The sequence below is a fragment of the Vombatus ursinus genome, unplaced genomic scaffold (genome assembly GCF_900497805.2).
Source record: "Vombatus ursinus unplaced genomic scaffold, bare-nosed wombat genome assembly UNPS02014784.1, whole genome shotgun sequence".
NCBI classification, from domain to species: domain Eukaryota; kingdom Metazoa; phylum Chordata; class Mammalia; order Diprotodontia; family Vombatidae; genus Vombatus; species Vombatus ursinus.
Genome location: NW_020954562.1, coordinates 20807891 through 20831094, shown reverse-complemented (window position 1 = coordinate 20831094; position 23204 = coordinate 20807891). Strand labels below are relative to the sequence as shown.

The 23204-nt window shown below is 36.7% G+C and overlaps 1 protein-coding gene across 3 annotated transcripts in view; it reads right to left on the bottom strand.

Moving 5' to 3' along the window:
* Positions 1 to 20935, bottom strand: part of RXFP1 (relaxin family peptide receptor 1) — a 70319-nt gene extending 49384 nt beyond the window's left edge. For 2 of the 3 annotated variants that reach the window (XM_027866896.1, XM_027866897.1), the window contains exons 1-4: positions 20878 to 20935; positions 15002 to 15107; positions 4285 to 4356; positions 1534 to 1605 (exon numbers count right to left, since the gene is read on the bottom strand). In XM_027866896.1, the coding sequence (XP_027722697.1) occupies positions 1534 to 1605; positions 4285 to 4356; positions 15002 to 15107; positions 20878 to 20920 (293 nt within the window). In that variant the 5' untranslated portion in view covers positions 20921 to 20935. Of the gene's footprint in view, positions 1 to 1533; positions 1606 to 4284; positions 4357 to 15001; positions 15197 to 20870 lie in introns of all 3 variants that reach the window. The other variant, XM_027866895.1, reaches the window with a different exon arrangement.
* Positions 20936 to 23204: the final 2269 nt, after the last annotated feature.

Sequence of the window (23204 nt, the reverse complement as noted above, 5' to 3'; positions counted from 1 at the left end):
TGAACAAAAAATCTTATACAATTTTATAAATTTATAAATCTTATAAAATTTTATGCTTGAACAAAAAAAATCTTTTTTCCACTCCCTCCTACCTTCTTCCCTGTTGGAAAAAGAGAAAAAGAAAACCTTTCTAACAAATATATATAGTTGAAACAAATTCCTGCATTCCTCCATTCTCTGTCATATATATATGCATTATAAGCCTGTCACCTCCTTATCAAGAGGTAGGTAGCGTGCTTCATTATTGGTCCTCTAAAATCATGGTCATTGTTGATCAGAGTTCTTAAGTCTTTCAAAAGTCCAACATTTATTTAATACAGACTATGTGTAATTCACTATGGTAAGTGCTGGAGGGATCCAGAGATAAACAAACAAGTGGAGGTGATGAGTTAGGGATGTAGCTACTAAGTAAAATGCAAATAAGGCAGTATGCTATGGAATCAGATGATGAAGAAATCACTTTTACATGGGGGAAGTCATGGAAAGTTTCTTAGAAGAGGTGGTATTTAAACTGAGCCTCTTACCTCGTCCAAAGTTATTCTAGCTCATCCTGATAATTCTCTTCCCTGAACTCTCCTAGTACTGAGCCACATAGCTGACCCTTAATAGTTTCATGGAAACATCTTATTTCTCCAATGACTAAGGTCCTTGAAGATGCTTTTTACTGTTTTTGTATCTCAGACAACTAGGCACAGAGCAGAACACTTTAATAGTCAAAAGTTAGGCAGTAAACATTTATTAAATGCCTACTATGTGCCAGACACTATGTTAAGCACTGGGAATACAAAAAGAGGCAAAGTACTCTCCCTGCCTCAAGAAGCTCACAATTTAATGGAGGAGACAACAAGCAAACAAATATGTACAAACTCAGTATTGTATATATTAACCATTCCCCAGTCCTTCTCACCCAGTAGATTAGAAGCTCCTTGAGGGTAGAAACTTTTTTTTTCTTCAAATCTTTGGTACCTAATAGTATTTTGTGTATAGTAGATATTCAAAAAAATATTGAATTGAATTGGATTGAGGTAGGAGAACAAAGTCTCTGTAACTATAGAACACTTTCCAGAGGTGGTTGAGCTATGATACAACAATGGAGGTAAAGGGTGGGGTGGGATGGGGTGGTGGTGGGATTGCATCTTTTTTTCCCTTGCACATTACCCTCCCTTGCTTACCTCCTCAAACACCTCCTCTGATTGTTAAAATTATGGAGATGTTTCCTGGCTTCAGGCTAGCTCTCTACCCACCCAACTTGCAGTCCCATAAATTTCATATCCTTCCTGTTACACTGTAAACTCCTTGAAGTTAGACAATGTGTTTGGTTTTCACCTTTGGATCCTTAGCCCACAGGGTCTTGCACATAGTAGGCACTTAATTAATATTTATTGCCTAACATTGAACTAATTAAGAAACTAACAGTTGGACTAGAATTGTGTGAATAGATTATGGAGAATAACCTATACTGCTCTTTATCCTAGCACTGTCCTAAGACCTCATCTTTCCAACATATTTGAAGGTATTAAGACTGATACTTACAGCTTAGTAAGGTTATGCAGTCCCCTGAAAGCATGCACGGATACAGATCTAATTTTATTATTTTGCAGGTACCTAGGAAGAAAATGGTAAAAAACAGTGAAAAATGAAATAAATGAATAAAGATGGATATCAACATGATTTATAAGAATCCAGCATACTTTAAAAAATATTGGTAAACCTTAAAATAAATTTATTTTAAAATTCCATGAGATAAACATGAACAAACATGTATAAAACTTAAAAATAGCTTTTAGAGTCTTTATTAACAAAATATAATAAACATTAAATATTATGCCACATGGTACTTTAGCTAAAAATCTCTTGAAAGGTAAATACCTTTAAATGTTCCCTCTCCTCTATAATTCTTCATCGTTAGAACAAGTTAACACAGTGTTTACTGTTCTTAGACAGTAAGACAGTTCTTAGACTGACTCAGGTCAGCCTAACTTTTGACAAGCAGGTTTTGTGGCTGGGATTCATTTTTCTATGACTAAAGCAGAAGAAACACCAAATTTACGTGCATTAAAGCCTTGACTTTTCACAATTGCTTCTCCCCTGCATTCAGAGAGATGACCAAGATGACCTAGCTTTTTGTCTGACTGCTTGGACAAGAAAGGGTGTGTGTATGTGTGTGTGTGTGTGTGTGTGTGTGTGTGTGGTCACTATTCTCTTCTGTGTACCCTCAGATTATACATACATTCATTTAAGAACTTCCAGTGTAGGAAACCACCTTTGTTTATACTTCAGTGTTTACTACATGGCCTTTGACTATAATTAATACAGTGTGATATGATATAGAATGAATTTGGGGTTTGAAGTCTGAGTATCTGGGTTAAAATCCTAGCTCTGGGTTTACTACCAGTGTGATATTGGGCAAATGGGTCTCAGTTTCTTTATTTAAAAATGAAGGGGTTGGATCAGATGACTTTTAAGTTCTGTTAAGCTATGACCTCATGAAATCCATTCCATTAGATTAGCCATTATTAGTAGTCATTTAAAAAATAGTTATAATAACCCAAGGCATAATGAACAGTGAGGACCAGTGGATGGAGAGCTGGCCTGAATTGAACACATAATAGTTCAGTGGCTCCAGGAAGGCCCAATGCCTCAAGAAGTCATAGAACAGTTGCTTATCTCCATTGGAAGGTGGAGTTTCCTCACCTTGGAACATCTTACAGATATGAAATTATAGGTCTGGACCAAAAAAAACCAAACAAACCCAAAACAAACAAAACAACAGATCTAGTGCTAAGCAAGAAATTGTTGATCAAATAACCACTTGTGGCCTACTTATTTTGCTTTTATTAATAAGTAAATCAGGCTGACCATTTAGTCCATTGCTCTGTGTTTACTGTACGAAAGATTAAATTTCTATGGCTAAACTCTGTATTTGAATGATACTAGCTGCATTTAAAACTCTGGACATGAGGTGGCGCTACAGACACAAAAATTTTTTCCAAACAAGAAAATAGTGAGAACAGTTTCATTGAAGTGATTCTGACTGTAGTGTTGATCTCTTCTTGATAACAAAAGCTTCAGCCTAAGTTATGAAATATTGTTATAATTAAAATTCTTATGTTTAAATACGATAATGTTTTTGATTACCTATATTTTGAAAGTATTCTGTTATGGAATTCTTTTTTATTTTTAAATTGCTCATGTACTATCAATGACATTTTTAAGTTTTTAGTTTGAAGATGAGATACAGACATAGCTTTTCTGGATAAGCAATAGCTTTGGAGCATGAAAATGACATTAGAAATCATTACGTTTTCTCTAGATGGTTTGATAATCCATGACATAAACATCCAAACTAGTTTTTTAACTCTCTCTCTTTCTCCCACTTCTCTCCTCTCTCCTTCATTCCCTCCTCTCTTTCCCTGACTCCCTCTTGCCCTACTCCCTCCTTCCCCTCCTCATTCATGGGTATAAGGAGCTTCTGGTAAGGAAAATAACTCTAAAAGATGTAGATCTGTAACAGATAGAGAGGGTTGTGTGTGGATGTTGAGAGGTTAGGTCACTTGGCTATAGTCACTCAGGGATCATGTGTCTGAGGCAAGATTCAATCTAGATTTTCCTGATTCCAAGCCTGACACCTTCTATTCACTACACCACCAACTGGCAAAATAACATCTGAAGATCAGCATTACAATAGTCCTAGTTTGACTTTGGGATGAATAGATAGGGTCTTAATCTGTAAAGAAAATGAAACCAAATGGAACTAATGCTGAGCCAAAATAACATGCAAATATTACTTTGAATTGACTACCAGCTACAAATTTCAGTCAACTTTGAGCTGTGAGCTAGTACATACCCTGAGAGGACAATTTAGTTTACCTTGACAGGGGGAAGGATATAGATTCTCTACTGCCTTCTCTAGCATAATTCAAGAGCACATATATTATTGAAAATTCCCTTTTTGTGGGGTGGGTGAAGGAGGGTAATGAAAGCATTGTAGGGATAGCGATGTGTAGACAGCTACAGTTTGTATGGGGTTATCCTGTCCACTGAGAGTTTCCTAAAAGTTTCCAAAATATCTTAGGAAACTATCAACTGGCAGCAACAAAACCTAACAATTCTCTGCTCCAAATAGAGAGAGGAGAGAGAGGGAAGGCTGTCCTTTTCTGGGACTTTACTGTATATTGATGTTCCCTAGGGAGCTGTAAAGGGAGATTCAAATAGCATATGCAAAAATATAAAAAGGTAGTCATCTCTGTTTCTGATAATTTTATGATTCAAATGTTTTCTTACAGCTTCTGAAGATCTTGGTACTTCTTGAAACCATCACTGGGAAGTTTTCTTAGTAAGTTCCCCTGCAGTGACCTGAAATTAGTGTGAATTTTGATGTTAAGGTGGTTTTATAATAGTGATGACATAAAGTTACATACTTTATTTTATCAGACATTTTGTGCTCTCCCAGGGGGCATAGTAGTTCATACACATTGAATTCACCCCTAGTATTTCATAATTTTTAAATGGGTCCAATGTTTTGATTTTGAAATAGCTCTTCTTATAGGCAAATTGATTTTTTTTAAAAAAAGCAACCCTAATTCAAGGTCAAATGGTATAGAACACAATGTAACCATCCTAACAAGGATATTTTGTATTCATTTAATTTTGCCATCTAATTAATATTCAGTTTTGTTTTTCATTTCCCCACCTGGATAACAACATTAGAGAAGATATAGATCATTTCTTTAAGAGCTTTTTGGTTCACAAAGCACTTTTTTTTTGGTAATGACATGATGAAGTAGTTAGAATGTTATGTTTTCACTCCCTTTTTATGGATGATAAAACTGAAACTTAGAAAAGCTATTAAGTGTCAGAATCAGGACTTAACCTCAGTCCCTCTAATTGTAAGTCCATTGATCTCCCTCCTAACAGACGGCTCCCCACCTTAGTTGTAAATTTTAATGAAATTAAATGAAAAGTTAATTTAAAATGTATTCAAAGTATCCATTTCATATATCTTAAAACAATTAATTTCATTAATCTCTCTTCATTCTGAAAATAATTATTAGGGAAATTGTCATTGGTACAGCTGAATAAACTCTGCTCAGTTTCTGAGATATTACATAGGACTATTTCCTAAGAGTCTATATAACTTGACCAAAAACTATCTATGTAATTGATTGTACTAGATATAACCCAAACCTTCCATCTCTCACAGAGTCATTGGGGGAGGTAGAAAGAACACTTGAATAAGTCAGGAGGGCTTGATTCTTGCCAATTCAGCTGCTAATTACTTCTTACTAATGTCCTTTGGCCTCAATGTCCTTATCTATAAAATAAAATGCCTCATCAGATAATCTTAAAAGTTCCTTCTGGTTCTGTTATTCTGTCATCTACGACAGAGTGGGGAACCTTCTTCCTCAAGATCACATGTGACCTTCTAGGTCCTCAAGTGAGGCCCTTTAATTGAATCCAAACTTCACAGAATGTTCTGTCTGGATCTGTCAAAGGGCTGCACTTGAGAAGCCAGAGGGCCACGTGTGACCTCGAGGCCACAAGTTCTCCACCCCAATCTATGCTATTGTAACTTATCTGGGTAGCCACATTATGTAATATAAACACCAGCAGGCAGCCCCTTGTGAAATGGACCAGCTATGTTTAGGTACCACTATGCTATATTACAGCCACTGGTTGGGTAGTGCTTTCAATAATTGTTAAAAGTAGCTGAATTAGCAATCCTCCAGAGATGCTAATCTTACCTTTGACACAACCAAATAGAGTAGTTGTGTCATAAACTTTATCCTAGCTAATGACACCTCTCCCCAGGATCCTTTTACACCTTCTTATGTGGCCCAGATCCCCCAATTCTGCTTCATACGTTCACAAAATATATATGCTGTGTAAATTTGGATTTCCATATTGGAGTTTGTTTTGCTCATATGTAAGTCAGTCATAGGTACAAAAAATCTGTTGCTTTAAGTAAATATTGCAAGTATCTTTGCCTGATTGTTTTATTCACAGAGTATTTTCTTTAGTAAATCATGCCTCATATCCTAGGCATAAGTTTTAAAACACCTTTCTTTTGGAAACTCTTCAAAATCTTGGTTCAAATTTTGGTGCTTGTGTGATTTTGGGCAAGTCACTTAACCTCTCTTGTCCTTAGTTTCCTCCTCTATAAAAGGAGGTGGTTGGACTTGACCTTTATGATCCCTTCAAATTATATGGCTATGAATATTTTAGAATATATAGGTTCTTTTTTCTTTTTAAAAATTGATTTTATTCTGAACTCAAGAAATTAAACAAGAATTTCTATAGTATAGTAGAATAGAAAAAAAGATGATTGTACATGAAACTTCAAATCTCTTATGTACAACTTGCTATTCCTTTTAAATATATAATAAAGTTATCATGTAACTTTTTTCCTTTTTTTCTTCCTTTCCCCTACAGGTCCCCCCCCCCCCGATGGCTACCATTAGACACAAATTTGTATTATATAAGTAAAACAATTCTATATATACTTCTATTTATCAGTTCTTTCTCTGATGCAGATAATGTCTTCTTTCATATGTCCTTTGTAGTGATTTTGGATATTTATAATAGTCAAAACGACTTAGTCACTCAAAGTGTGCATTTTTTCTATTTGAATATGTATGAGAATGCTTGCTTTATTTCTTAAGTTCAGAATAAAATAAATAAAATTCAAATTATATGGCTATGGATTTATGATCCTGATGTCACAATATCTTTGTAGGGAGATGAAGTTATTATCCCCATTTAGAAGCTGGAAAAACCACAGTACTACTATCTAGGATGTCTTTACACTTGGCAGCTATGTGACTTTCTCAAAGTTACCTAACCTGTGTCAGAACCAGGGCTTGAAGTTGGTTCTCAAATAAATGCCCTTCCCATTAAATCTCAACGTCAGTCACTCACTGCCAGCTCCTTAAAGCCAACTGCTTATGCTGCTAAAAGGAGTTAATGGTTAGCAAGTTGCAACAATGATTAAATTACCCCAGGCATGGACTTAAGCTTTTTCATTTTTGTGAAACTGAATTTCCATTTGTGAAAAACATTTTAGTACCACCATCAGTTGGAGCCTGGTTTACATTTTTCGGTTTCTTTCACTTTCAAACTATCTGTCTCCATCTCAAGTTATTAACTTGTAATAGTCCCACCCCAAATTAAAGAAAGAGTTGAGAAATTAAATAAAAGATGGTTTTTATCAACTCCTATATGCAGGCTTTAAAGTGACATTTAGGGACTGGATTTAAGGATTCACTGAGGGACTGGAAAACAAAAACAATTTAAAATCAAACATGACCTAAAATTTGACTGTGTAGCTAGCTATCTTTGAGACTTGGTAGGGTGAAACTCATGATTGGACCATGGCTCTGGATGGGTAGACCTTATTGAAAGGGAACAGAACAGGTAAAAGGAGTGGGAGTGGAGTAGTATTCGATATTAAGAAGGTATACTCATGTGAGGAAATCCAGGAATTAGTCAGGGGTTGAGGTAGAGAAGCATGAGAAAGAGGATATTTGGCTGAAGGTCAAAGGAGGGAGAAAAAGAAATGATTTTGTCACTGGCTTGTATTACAGACCACTTGGCTAGAAAGAAAAAATAGATGAAGAGTTTGGGAAATAGATCATAAGACTGACTTAGAAGCAAGAGATAGTACTGATGAGGGATTCAGCCATCTGCTGGTGTTCTGTCTCTTGCAAAAGCAAAGTAGCTAAGTTTTTGATTTGCTTTAGTGATAATTTCATCTTTGAAAAGGTAGGGAACGAACAAGAGGAAAACCTATTCTGTATAAGATTTTTCTAAACAGGAGGAAGTGATTCCTGGGGAGGAAATACTGGGAACCTTGGGGAAAAGTGATTACTCCATCCTAGAGTTTATGATAGGGAAAGAAAAGAAAACTAGGTATAGTCTGACATGGCCCCTTAGCTTTTGGGAAAGCAGATTTTAGTGATTTTAGAAGAAAAGTATTTAGGGTTGTACCAAATAAATTATTTCAGGGGAAGTCACCCAGTAGGGTTAGCTGATGCTCAAGAAAGAAATTTTGAACACATAAAAGGAAACAATTCCAATGAGGAGGAAAAATCGGACTTGTCTAAAGAGATACATGTGGATGCACAGGAAATTCACCAACAAACCTAGATTTAAAAAAAGAAATGTACAGAAGTAAGGCCAGGCAGCCAAGATGAATATAAGTGTGGAATGGTCCTATAAAAATTGTGTCAGTAATGCTAATTCCCTGAGTGAGCTGAGACTGGTAAAGGAAAGTAAGGACAACAGAAAGGGCTTTTGTAGTTATTTTGGGAGAAGAACAAAGATTAAAAAAAGGTTAGATTTGCCTGAGGATGAAAACTTCTCAAAGAGAGAAGCACAGCTGTGCAACTCATATTTTATTTCTGTTTTCTCTGCAAAGGAGAATGACTTTTACACTGTAAATGAAAAACAAAATGACTAACAAGGAATTGATACCCAAGATAAGTAATGCAATAGTAAGAGAGCACTTATTTGCCCTTGAATTCAAGTCACTGGGCCCAGATGAACTATATCCTTGATTCCTGAAAGAACTGGCAGCTGTGGTTGCTGAACCACTGCCATGATATTTAAGAGATTATGGAAAATGAGAAAGGTGCCACAAGATTGGAGAAGAGCAGACGCTATTCCATTATGCAAAAAAAGGTAAGAGAACAGATTCCGCAAATTATAGGTGAGTGAGCTTGACTTCAAATGCTGGAGAAAATTCCAGAAAATATAATTAGACTATCTAGAAAGGGAAAGTTAGTGAATGTCCAGTAAGGGAAGCAGTAATTACAAAGAATGATAGACCAACCTCATTTCCTTGTTTGACAGGATTACTAGTGTGTGTGTAAGGGGCTGGGGATGAGGACTATGAATATAGTTTATCTAGATGTTAGCCAAACTTTTGATAAAGAAACTCATACTGTTCTTATGGATAAAGTTCAGAAATATAGATTCAATGATCATGTATATGGTTGGATGGCTGGACTAAAGAATAGTTATTAATGGTTCAATGTTCATATGTTAGGAGGTGTCCACTTGGATCTGTGCTTGGCCCTTTACTATTTAATATTTTTATCAAAGACTAGGATAAAGGCATAGAAGGCACTATACAAAGTTGGGAGGGATACCCAATACATTAGATGACAAAGTCAGGATCCAGAAGGATCTTGATATGTTAGCGTATTGGGCCGAATCAACTTCATAAATATAAGATGGAGGTGGCATGGAGCAGTTGTTCTGAATTGTTCTGAAAAGCATCTGCGAGCTTTGGGGGGGCTATAGGCTCAACATAAGGCAACATTGTGATGTGGCAGCCAAAAAGTGTAAATTTGGGTTACATTAAGAGGGGCAAAGGTTCCAGGAATATGGAAATGATAACATCACTGTACTCTGCCCTTGTCAGACTTTATCTGGAGCAATGTGGTTAGTTCTCCAGTTTAAGAAGCACATCGATAAGCTGGATAGCATCCAGAGAAGGGTAGTCAGCATGGCGGAAGGCTTTGAGTATGAGGGTCTGAAGAAACTAGGAATGCTTAGTCTGGAGGAGAGAAGGCCCAGGGATGACATGATAGCTGTTCAAGTCCTTGAAAGGCTTTCATCCGGATCAGGGATTAGATTTGTTCTGTTTGGCTCCAGTGGGTAAAGTCAGGGACAACGGATGGAAGTTTCAAAGAGGCCAGTCTAGGCTGAATGTCAGGAAAAAATCCTAACAATTGGAGTTGTCTAAAAGTAGAAGTCTTTAAGCAGAGGCTGGATGATTCCTTATCGGGTTTGTTGTAGTTAGAGGTATGCTGGTAAGTGTTTAACAACCAGTTCTCTTAAAACCAACCAACCAACCAACCATCCAACCAACCCATATGCATAACACACTTCTAAGTTTAATCTGCATTTTCTCCGTGACTTTCTTAAAGTCTAGACCAGAGATGTCAAACACATGCCTTGCACACTGCAATGCCTGGCAATGCTGAAGAAGATCAAAATGTAATTGGGAAATATTTAACAAGAGAAATAAAAAGGCAACAGGACACAGATAATGTTAACATATGAAAGTACAAGGATCCTTATGTAAGGTTTAGTGTCCCCCATTTCTATTTGATTTTGACACCACTGGTAGACAATCAACAAAACAATAAACCAAGCCCTGATTTGTAGCATTTGATGATTCTCGAGGAATAAATGCTCCTACTGAAAATTTAAAAATTATCTCTCAGGAACCAGTATGAATTGGCTCCAGCATACCCCTGGTTGTAGCGGCGATTCCTTTCTTTTATGTGTTAGACTAGATGGCCACTGATTTCCCCTCTAACTTTCCAATTCTAGGATTCTTTGATGATTGCCTGGCCTGCAGGACCTTTCACAATTTGGGACTACCAAGTCCTGCCAGTTTTATTAGTTCTTACTACTTTCTGCAATTAGTGTACTCATTATCTTCCCAACACACCCCTTGCTTTACTCTCTCTTTGTTATTTGCTCGTTTTATTGTCTATGCCAGGAAGGTTACCTATTTTCATTGTTACCTGTTCCTCTTTGCTTTCTGCATTCTGCACCATCCTTAATAATTCTACTCCAGTAGATGTTATCTGGAATATAGTGTTCAGTTCTGGGAACCACAATTTAGGAAGGCTATCGACAAACTGTAGCATATCCAGAGAAAGGTGACCAGGATGGTGGAGGGGGGGGGGCTTGAGATAATGTTTTACAAGAATCACTTGTAGGAAAGAGGGATGTTCAAACAGGAGAAGAGAAGACTTAGGAAGGATATAAGTGCTTTGAGTACAGTATTAGGCTTATTTTGCTTGGTCATAAAAGGTGTCCCCTTGAGCATTCAACAAGGAAATATGACTTCAACAATGTTTTGTGCAAAAGCAAATATTCCTTCAACATTTAACATTTGATTTTTTTTAAAGTGAGATTTTTTAGTTTAAAAAATCCAAGTTATGCATGATTCTAGGAATACCCTGTTCTCATTACTTTAAGTTTTCACATGAAAAGCTGTTGATTTTTCTTGGACTGGCTTGGAATTTCAAAGGCCCATCACCAAAGATAGTTATAGCCCTTTTTGTTTTTTTCTTAAATCTACATAGCTTTGGCGTGCCTCAAGTTGGTGCTGACACCCTTCTTGGAATACTAGACTTTGAGATCATAGTTTTGAATTGTGGTAAATTGTGGTAAAACCAAAAAATTGTGGTAAAATTGTGGTAAATTGAGAAACCCATGGACATATCAGTGAAGTGTCCTCTGGGTTGTTTGGGCCAAGTCCTGATGTCTGAAAGAACATCTAGGACTGGTGGAAAGGTTTCACAGCCCTCACAAAGGTTTAATATTGGGCATTTGAACAGTCAGGTTTGTAAAAGATACCAGACTCTAGCTTTGGATGGATCTTGGGCCCTATTGAGAACACAGTCAGCTTCTTAGTGGCATCCTCTTGGAACTAGTTGATCCAGGGATATTTTTCCCCTGAGACCCTTTTCCCTTATACTTTTTATGATAATTCTTTGATCCTGGAACTCTGGCTTGAGATACTAAGCCTCCTGGACTTCTCTGGCTTTTATGCTGAACTTTGAATTTAGCCCTATTGTACCTGAGATCTAATTAACCAGCCTATTTTCCTTTGTTGTTGCAACTGCCTCCAGATCTCCCCCTTTTCCTCCTAGGACTCACTTTTCTCTTTTCCTTCTATGCTCTAACTAACAACACTCTAGGTCATGAGTTCATTTTATAGTTTTTTTTTTTTTTTGGTAACGAGAGAAATGAGAACAGCCACATTCAGAAGTGACAGATCATGGAAAGAAGATTAGAAATGCTTGTAAAAGAAATCTACCTGGTCCCAGACAAGATGACCTTAGACTTTCTAAACTGTTCTCTACTAAAGTTTCCAAGCCCCCAAGAATAGAACATGGCTACTTCCCTGCAGGACCCTTTCTTGCATGACTTCAGATGAAAATAATGCGTACTCCTTTCTACATTTAAATTTAGTATTAGATTATCTTGGATTTCTTGACTAAATTCATTGCTCCATTTTTCTAATCTTAGGTTCACTTTCAGCCACTCAGGAAGCCTACTGTTGCATGGTGGCATTGTGCCCCATTTGTTATCTTTTAAATACCCTTAATTACTTTACTTCAGTTCTTACTTCACCTTCACCAACTTTACCACACAAACAGGGAAATACAATTAAATGAATGAGAATTTCATTTGCCACAAAATCAGAATAATTCAACCTAAGACTTATCAACACCTGTGTTCAGAAATAACAAGTTTATTTACATGGGTATCCTGAAACTACTGGGAATTCTATCAGAGTTGTCAGAATCCCCAGGTCCAGTTACTGTCACAGTTGAGGTTGTTAGGACTGATTAGGTAACTGACTGGTGTATTTGGTTGTGTTGTTCACCATAATGAAAAAATAGTTGTCTACTAGGGCGTCTTCACATCAAATCTCACTAATTCCTATTCTTCCACTAACATGCTGGTCGAATAATTAACCATTCTGTGACCCAACTCCCCATTTCACTGGCTTACTGGGAGGATTAAAGAGATTCCCCTCAAAAAGCATTTTTTAGTTTGTTTGTGGGGTAAAGCAGATGATACTACACAAGATAATGAGCCTGGCAGGATACTGCAGGTCTTGAATGCCATTCTGTGCTCTCAAGGTACTGCAGAGGAGAGACATCACAAAGAATGATGCTTATTTTATAGCGTCATGTTGTACCAGCATTCTTTAATTTGGTTTTTATAGTCAGTCAGTCAATACACAAAACTCCTATGCTAGGAATGCAAATATAAAAAAGAAAAACAGTTCCTGCTCTTAAGGAACTTACAATTTAAGACAACATAAAAGGAAGCTGAAAAGAGGGAAAGGGAGAAGATGGGTAGTAACTTGCCTCTTAAAACCTCAAATCATTAGTAATGTTTTCTTTTAAATTTGAATGAAATCCATTCAAATACTAAAGTTGACATAGTATGTAGTTCTGTTTTTCTCTCCCTCTCTCTCTCTCAATGTCTCCTTCTCTCTCTCTCTTTCTCTTCCTCTCCTTCTCCCTCTCTCTTTCTCTCATTCTCTTTCTCTCTGTCTTTCTGTTTGTTTCTGTTTTGCTCAGGGAGAAGAATATGAAGGAAGCTCAATTTTTCCTTCTGACCTTGGGAAAGTGCCATCTAATACCTTAGTGAGTTTAGAGAGAAAAGAACCTTCCTTAAGATCCTAGGTCTATTATATTCTCTTATTTTTATTTTCCCAGGCCATCACCAGCTGTACAAACTGTTGGTGGCTTAGAAATATTTGATACCTGATTCATAGAATAACATTTCCTGTGAAAGGAACTGAAGGGCTAGCTGGGAAGATGGCAGAATTATTATTTGCATGGCCTTCCTTAGCTCCTCCATGCTGTGTTCCACAATTCTCTCCCCCACTCCACCGTGTGTAAAGGCATACAACTTACTTTTTTATGCAGAGTAGAAATTAATTTCAACAGGCATTTATTGAAACAGCATGGCATAGTGGATAGGTAACTAGACAGAATTATGAAGAACTGAGTTCAAATCCCACCTTAGACAGTAACTAGTTGTGTGACCATGGGCAAGTCACTTAACTGATCTAGACTCCTGTTTCCTAATCTATAAAATAAGACAGTTGGACTTGATGGTGTCTAAGGTCCTTTCCCACTCTGAATATATTATCTTAGGAATGTCTGCTATATACATGAATTGATCTGGGTTTGTTGGCATCTGAACCATGTACATTCAAAGACTGAGTTTATATGACATGAAAACAGCTGGATTAAAAATGAAAATTTCAGTAAACATTTGGATAACTTGTATCTCTGAAAGTAACTTAGTTAAAAGAGGGAAAAGAACCTGACTTTCTATCCATCAATTTTCCTTTTTTTTTTTTAAAAAGCATATTGTATTATAACAAGTTATTATAGTCAAGCAAAACCAAATATATGCATTGGCCAGGCATGGAAATATGATCCTCACACACACAAAATCCCCATGTTAGCATGTCCAAAAGATATATATCTCATTTTGGACTGTGAATCCATCACCTCTCTGTCAGAAGGTGTGCAGCAGGTTTCAGCACTGGTCCCCTGGAATCATGGTTGGTCATTGTGTTAATGAGAATTCTTGAATCTTTCAAAGGTATTTGTCTTTTAATGTTGTTATATAAATTGTTCTCTTGGTTCTGCTTATGTCACTTTGCATAATTTCATAAGAGGCTTCTCAAGTTTCTCTCAAAACATCCCTTTCATCATTTCTTATGGTACAATATAATGCAGGAATCTGTTTTGCTTGACTGTGTAAGGGTTTTTGTTTTTGTTTTCATAAGGGTTTTTGTTTGTGTTTTCCAGTGGGGGAAGGTGTGAGGAAGAGAAAATAGATTTTTGTTCATTGAATAAATAAAATTAAAAAAAGAAGAAAGAAAGTACAAGCCACCTTCTACACCTCTAGTCCAATAGCTCTTTGCTGAGAGGAAGTTTCCATAGTTTTTTTTTTTTTTTCTTGCGTAGGCAGTTGGGGTTAAGTGACTTGCCCGGGGTCACACAGCTGGTAAGTGTCAAATGTTTGGTCTGAGGCCGGATTTGAACTCAGGTCCTCCTGACTTCAGGGCCGATGCTCTATCCACTATGCCACCTAGCTGCCCCTCAGTTTCCATAGTTTTCAACCAGATGTTTAGCATTAAGTTGTCAGCACTTCCATGTTAAATCAGATGGAGCTTAGTCTGATTCGGCAGTACAAGTAGATCAGCAAACCACCTTAGGTGTTGAGATATTAGATCCTTTTACTTTTTAGTGTTAACTTCATAGGAAAATAATCAATTTATAATTACTCAAAGTACATTCCCTATCAACCAAGGGTCAGTGATATCATTTATGTGATGTTAAAGGCAGAGCATCATTATTAATTACGAAGCCCTAGTCATGATGTGGTCTCTCTAGGTGCAATTAAAAGCTGACAGATGAGGAAATTCTGCTCTACTTACATCATAGTCACATTTGAAGATACAGATGGGACAGCACGTAAGTTGGCTTCATCACAGTCAATCTCTAGACCTTGGCATAGACATTTCACTGGCACAGAATCAACCACTGAATGAAGAGGAGGGGGAGGGGGACAGCAGAGGGTAAGGGATGAACAGGAAGACAGAAAGAGGAAGAGAGAAGCTAGGAGAAAATTACTTAGTACTACAGCATATCCTATGCTGAGGACAGTTAGGTAAGACTTTAAATTAAGGTTCCCACATTCACATTTGATGTATTTTTCTTTGGATGTTAGATGTTATTAAGAATAATTCACCCATCTATGAACTGAAATGATGTGGCTTAATGCAGCCTTGTAAATATGTACATTAAATTACCAGCCCACACTTCTTTTAACCAACCTACCCTCCTTTACTCCCAGCAAAATGAATGAAATCAGCATTCTTTAGAACTTGCTGTCCTTTGACCTAGGGAAGTAGCTATTTCCAAAGCTGGCTTGTTCCTCTGTGAAGCACTTTGAGGTCCACATTTACGCTGAAGCTATTCAAGAAGAAAGTATTATGAGTAGCAGCATAGCCATTGCCTTTAATAGAACACTACATAATTTTTTATGAACTAGTGAGGAAAACAGAAGAAAAGAAAATTCATTAAACAAGTTATACCACAGCTTTACTGCAGAATTTCTTAGGAGAGTTCAGAAATTTTTCAGATAATTTGGTAATCTACCATCTGCACCACAGAAAAAGTCATTTGCTTCTGGAGAACTTCTTTGAAAAAATTTTTGAGCCAAAGAGTAGCCCCTCAGTAATTTCCCTAGGGGCAGAGCCATGCCTAATTCTCTATTGTAGAAGGCTTTGTTGGTTCCCATACATGTGGGTCAGGTGTGGGGAAGTTTGGGGAGAAGGAGAAAGCAATGAAAAGAAGGGATTTCTGCCTTTAGTTTTGCTGGTTGGGGATAGAGCAGGGGTTTTAAATCTGGGAATAGATTTTAGGGGATCTATGAGTTTAGATGGGAAAAATGTACCCTTATTTTCACTAACTTCTTATTGAAATCTAGCATTTCCTTCAATTATTTAAACACGTTAGTCTGAGAAGGCATCCTTAGGTTTAACCAGACTCTATCCCTGGGAGAGAATGAAAGCCTTCAAGGACCCTTTTCAGCACTTTCTGAAGCTCTGTTGGAGGCTTGCAGGAAACGTATGTACCTGTCAGCTTCATAGTTCATAGACAAGACACCTCAAGAGTCATTTAGTCTATACTGCCTTCCCCCCTGTCATCTTAGAGATGAGGATACTAAGGCCCAGGGAGGTTAATTGACTTGTCCAATATCATACCTTATTCAAGGCAGGATTTTGAATGTAGGTCCTCTGACTCTAGTCAGTGCTTGTCCCACTGTACCACAGAGCATTAATAATTTTAGTAATGCGATCAATGAGTCACACAGTTAAACATTCCAAATTAGCAGGTTTAATAGAATTTTCATTCCTTTGTGACATCATGAGATGATTGTGGTACCCAGTGTGCTTGATTCTCTCTTTATTGGCCAATGTCCACACCCTTGAGTGTGGAGAAGCAGCATCAGGGCCTCCTTTGCTTGTCTTCTTGTTCCTGTTGGAGTTAATGGTCAACCAGCTCCCGCAACTCTTTCTGGGGGAATTGACCGGACAGCTTCTCAGGGAGAGTTTTGGGTCCGCAGCTGTGATTCTGACAGCACCCTTCCCAGAGTATGACACAGATGCCAAGAGCCTATCAATGAAATTGTTTGAGGCTTCTGGTTGTGGAAGTCCAAATGAAGCAAAATGAAATCCCAGTTTACATTCCAGACAAATTATACATGAGAAATAATAGAGGCAGTGGAAGCCCTTCATAATCTGGCATTAGAGAAAAGCTAAATGCCTGCCTTAGATAGTTATAAAATGTAGAGATGTAACTTAACCCATAGTCTACTCATTCTGTAATAATGAGTTTTATAAAGAGATCCTACTATACTTTGTTTTTCACATTTGTGACAAAACAAAACTTCCCTCCCTCTAACCCAACCAAATCTCCCAAACCCAACAACCCTAATTTTAAGGTAATAACATCTGCCACATGAGAGGCAAGATGGTGCCTTTTTTTGTCCTGGATTCCTTTGGAAGTCTGGTGAGGCCTAAGGGCCCTCAGAAAAATGTTTTAAGATAATTGAAGGAAAAGCTAAATTTCAGTTAGAGCTCAGTGAACATAAATGTATAGTTTTTTTCCATCTATGTTCATAGACCATTTGGAATGGAGGTCCATAGATCCCAAGTTAAGGGCTCCAGTGGTAGAGGATAAAGAATTCTCAGAATTACTAAGACCTGGGTTCAAGTCCTGACTCTGACTTATAGTGGCTGTGTTACCCTGGGAAAGTGACTTAATCACTCAGTCATTGCTTGAGGCCACTCTCTGAGACTATAAGTTGTAGAGAAGTTGGTGATCTGCATTGGTTAAAGGAGTGCCCTATATTAATGAAATCACAAGTTTAGTCCAAAACAAAAATACAATACGGCAAAGTCCACATCTTTTCATGAGCTTCAAAATAAGTGGGGTACCAGTGTATTTGAGGAAATAGGAATCTTCATAGCCACGGATTCCTATATTTACCTATTATTGGCCAAGTAAATTTTAGTTTAGGACGTCAGATTATGAGGGGCCTCCATTTCCTACCAAATGACTAAATTTCAAGTTTTGTATAATTAATTGAAAATCAAGGAAATCAGGGAAAGCAAAACTCTAAAGTAAATGTGTTTCTGACCATTGGTGTGCAGTACATGCGACTGCTACTTTAGCCACACCTAAGAGACAGGGGCAGCGTTATGGAGGAACTCTCCCATATTGTCTTGTGAGGGTAGGTTGTTAAATTTTCACTGTGAGCATTTATACCTCAGAATTTGGAAAAAATTGGGGATTTATTGTTTTGTTGATTATCTAGACTTATGAAAGTAATGGAGAAAAGTTAATAATGTAGATTAAACTTAAAAGTGTGACTTGAATATCTGTCTTTCTATCTATTTGGAACTGGTTGTTAAACATTTGCCAGCATATCTCTGTGTGGGGGTCACTTATTAATGCTCTTATTTACGTCCCTATGAATAAGAGTGAAAAAAAGTGCTGCAAAGAGAAATTGCCATCCTTCAAGAGGAAGTGAAGGAAATAGAGTTTGTGTTCATGCTAGAACTTGAAAGATCTACCTTATTTAGGGGTACAATAAGCAAGGTCCTACCGATATCCTCTAGGAACTCGACATAGCTCCTTGTATTAGGGCATCTTAATCCAGTTCCTTTATATAAATAATGTAATAAAATGAAGTCATTATCTTTTGGCTTTTGTTAACAATAAGTGCTCATATCCTTGCCAGGAGCTATTAATTCCTTAATTTTACCTAGAACACAGGATCATGGACTCAGATCTGGGAATGACCTGAAAAATTATCTGTTTCTCCATTTTACAGATGAGGAAACTGTGGCCCAGTGAAGTCAAGAGACTTGCCCAAGGCCAAACAGGTAATAATTGACAGAGCCCTGATTTTCTTTGACTTCAAACCTAGTATCTTCCTTGGAATCATAGAAATTGTGTATGCATCCTTTTGAAGGATTGTAGTGTTAAGTAAAACATGATACAATGATAGTGTAGAGGGTATGAACAAGAGCAGCTTGGTAACCCCAGCAAAGTTAAAAGATAAGGCTTTCTGCATATCCCCATTTTAATTGCGTTTTGGTGATTGGTGATATCTCCTTCATATGGTACAAATGGGTACCTTGCCTTAGGTGACTGTCAGGCCATTGAGAATGATTGGATGAATCAAGGCATTGAGGAAGTTGGGCTGAGTTATGGCTATTGTAGATCTGAGACTCACCCAGGGCTGGTATAAAAGAGAGCAGAAATAAGCAGAGGCCAGACAATTACTTGGAAGAAGGTGAAGTTGACTAGTCTACTCCTCCATACCCTGTTTAGGAGCTGACCTCAGTCCTCTTGCCCCTTCACTTCAGTCAGGTGTCTCCAAGAGCAGGACAGAGGCCTTATCCTTTAAGCTTGATAGGTTGGTCAGGCCATTCCAAGTCATAGCCTCTACATTAAGACATTGAAATTAAGGATACATATTTAGAGAATGATGCTTTCTGGGAAGCACTGTGCAGAATGTCATATGCAGATTAGAGGTCAAAGTATAGATGTAAATCAATTCTAAGGTGTTTATTGAAATATTCTCCCTTATTAATGTCTTACTTTGATGTCACACAATGGAGTAGAGGTGACCCCCCCCTTCTTTTTTTAAGGCTATGCCAGAGGATAGGTCCTATCAAGCTGGAAAACATCTACCTGGTGATGGCTAGCTATTTGTCATTTAAGAACATCTAGTGAAGTAGGAGAGGCTCAATACCAGGTTGGCTATAGGGTGATTTATCTTTCACCACAGTAATTCTCCAACACTGTCAGCTGAGTCATAGAGGAGTTGCAATCTGCATCAGTGAAAGGATTATGCATACCAGTGACACTTGAAATATTGAAGTAAATATTATAATTTCCTCTCATCTATCTCCCAAATGGACAAAAGGTAGGCTCACATGTTTAATGTGAAGTATACCTATATGAAAATTTGACTTTAATACTGCAGTACATTAGGAACCTTAATTTAAGTTTTACCTAAAGTCTTCATATGACACTTTCCATTAAGTTTTTCCATTCATGCTTCATTTCAATTTAGATATAAAACTCTCATTCAACAAAAAGACACCAATAATAAAGTAAAAAAAAGAAAAGGAGTGTACCTTTCAAACTAGTATAGTCTGTCCAATTATTATTTCAATGTTTCATGTTAGCTTCTGGGTAACATTTGTTATTTGTGTCTAAATGCTTTTAACCCATTAAATAACTTAAATATAAATAAACAAACCAAGTTAAATAACTTGGGCTGAAATTCCCCACCTCCCAATTTTCTCCTTTAACTTTGAGCCCACCCTGATGCTAGATTAGCTTAATAATATCATAATTTCTCTGTGACTTATTGGGACCATTCTGGCCACGCATTATAAAAAATAGTAACTCCTTTAAAATTTGTGGGTACATTTTTGTTCATCTCAAAATGAACACTAAAAATGTTAGGTTAAAAAAATTTAAGCCATATCCTTTAAGCGATAGTAGAATATAACACTATACCCAATAATGTAAAGAAAACCAACTTGTTATTAATCAAAATACAGTACAAAAATTGAGTACAAACTTTTACCTCTTAGGTTCAAATGTTACCCATTTTTATTACTTATGGAGAACAAAAAACTGTAAAACATGAATTATTTTTTCCCAATTTGTCTTCATAATGGAAAACATTAGAAATGCTTATATCTAAAGGTCTGACATCTAAATCCAATAGCTTTGTAATCTATAATAATATTTCTACACATTGTTGTGTTGTGATTAATGATGTTGTCATAACTTAAAAGATAACTGAGTTTTATAGGATATTTCTTACTTGGACAAACATTAAAATCCAAGTACTATCCCCATTTCTCTGTTTTATTCATGTCAGGGTTCACGAGAGCATTCAAGTTATAGCGGGGTCCATGCCAAAAAGCATCATCCATCCTTAACTGACATTATTTCCATTTCACAAAATCTTCAGTCATGTCAACCTCTCACATATGATTAATCACAATTAGAGGGAAAGGCATGAAGAATCACTTATTTTTATTCTCAAACAACTTCTCTTACAATTCTTTGGAAGAGAAACTTCAAATAACAGATTGCAATTCATTAATTTTTTTAAACCCGCATCTCATATTTTACAAAATAGCTTTTCATTACACAAAGAAACATATTTGACTATGATATTTAATAATGATGGTAGATTCCTATGACTACTTACAGCATTCAGAGGGCTCTGTCTCAAAAGGATATGGGGAAATCATTTTATACTTATTTGCAAAATATTTATCAAGCTGCTGAGACCATCCATTGTTGTCTCCTAAAAAGAAATCAGATAAAAAGTTAAAAAAAAACACCAAACTTCAGAAACATCTATCTATGTCTGGGAAAATAGATGTTTCCTTATACTCTTACTGGAAGAAGTCAAACTATTTTTAGCATTAGAATTATGTTTTAGGTGACCTTTTAATTTCTTCCGAAAATAGTATATAGTAAAGAAATGGGGATGTGGGAAAATAGGTGCACTAAAGTACTGCTGGTGGAGCTGTGAACAAGTCCAACCATTTTGGAGAACTATTTGGAACCATGCCCCAGTGGCTATTCAGCTGTATCTACCCTCTAACCCAGTGATACTGCTACTAGGTATGTACCCCAAAAAGATCAAAGAAAGAAGAAAAGGGCCTGTGTGTAAAAAAATATTTGTAGCAGCTCTTCTTGGTGTGACAAAGAATTGGAAACTAAGGGGGTGCTCATCAGTTGGAGAATGGCTGAACAAATCATGGCATATAAATATGATTGAATATCGTTGTGCTATAAGAAATGATGGAGGGGATGACTTCAGAAAAGCCTGGGAAGGCTTGTGTGAACTGAAACAAATTGAGGTGAACAGAACCAGGAGAATAATTTACATAGTAACAATAATATTGTAAAGATAATCCTGAAAGACTTTGTAACTGTGATCAACACAATGACCAACCACAATTCCAAAGGATTTATGACAAAACATGCTATGTACCTCCAGATAGAGAACTGAAGGACTCCTAGGATATAGCATATTTCTCTTTTTCCCAGCATATTTCTTTTTCTTGCTTTTTTTCCCACCTTGGAACATGGCTAATATGGAAATTTGTTCTGCATGTCTAAACATACTTGTAATGTGTTTTATTTTTCTTGTCTTCTCAATTGGTGGGAGAGGGGAAGAGGGAGAGAATTTGAAACAAAATAAAAAAGGAAACCACAAATTAACATAAACTAGTATAAAGGCTTATTTATTTGAGATAATTGAAATGTGATCTTATCTAGAAGTTCTGAAAACTTCCCAGGACAGTACTACGCACTACATAAGGACTCAGCTAAATATAATCAGATAGCAAGAATAACATAAATCAATAGTAGTCTTATTAAGTTGATTTTAATTTGATTATTCTATTAAAACCCCAACATTCTGCCTTGTTCTTCTTCTTTGACTTTGTGATCTGGTTTAGTCTGGTAAAAGACAAACAATGGATGGGAGTTTGTGAATTATAGATTTAAATACACGATGACCCAAAGAATTCCTTGAACCTGGGTGTAGCTTTTAGTGCGCCATTTATGGGAGCCCCAGGCTATGTAAAATCTAAGTTTGAGAGTTCGGCTCAGTTTTTTCAATATAAAAACATCAGGTTACAGTTATGATGTAGAAATTCTTAAAGGAAAGAACATGTTATGTATGTGACTTTAGCAACTCTTGTAAATGACTCTGACTTAAAACTTCCATTCATTAGAAAGAAGTCACATTATCTTTCTGCACTTCAGTTTTTTCATCTGTTAAGTGGGAATAATAATATCTGTCCATCTAGTTCCCAGGATTGTGAGGATCTAACATAATGATAGATGTGAAAATACTTTGAAAAGTGAATCACATTCTAACAATATTAATTCTTTAATACAAACTGAATGTTTGTATGACATATTTGCAAGGTATATTGCTTGGGATAAAATAACCGTGAAAAGATTATGACTAATGGAAGAGGCGTGTGGTTTTCATTTTGGTTTCATTGCGTTATTGGTTAGGGCTAGAGGGAGAACGTTTATGGCATGTTAATATGTTCCCTTCTCCTGATCATCTGCACAATAAGAAAGTGATTGTAGGTAGTAGTTAGGTTACACTTTGCTTAGTCTGGCATATAGTGGTTGTATATGACAACATGAGGGGGAGGGTAAAGAAAAACTCTTTTCTCCATCTAAGAAATTGCGCAATCAGTACTCTCTTACCATATGTAGAGAGAAAGAAATCCAAAGATAGCAAGCCATATGTAGAGGGATAGAAGTCCAAAGATAGTAAGACATATTTCTTCCAGGGACAAGAGGAAAAGGACATTTTTGGTCTATTGTATTCATTTTTATATCTCATGGTTGAGATAACTGGACGTGTTCATCTCCGTAAAGGAAGGATACTCTTCACAAATTTAACAAAGGTGAAGGAAGGTAATTTGTGCGGAAGGGTGTGATTTAGAGGAAGCTTTACATTCCTCTACTTCTTAGGTTCATATTATTTAGAGCTAACTG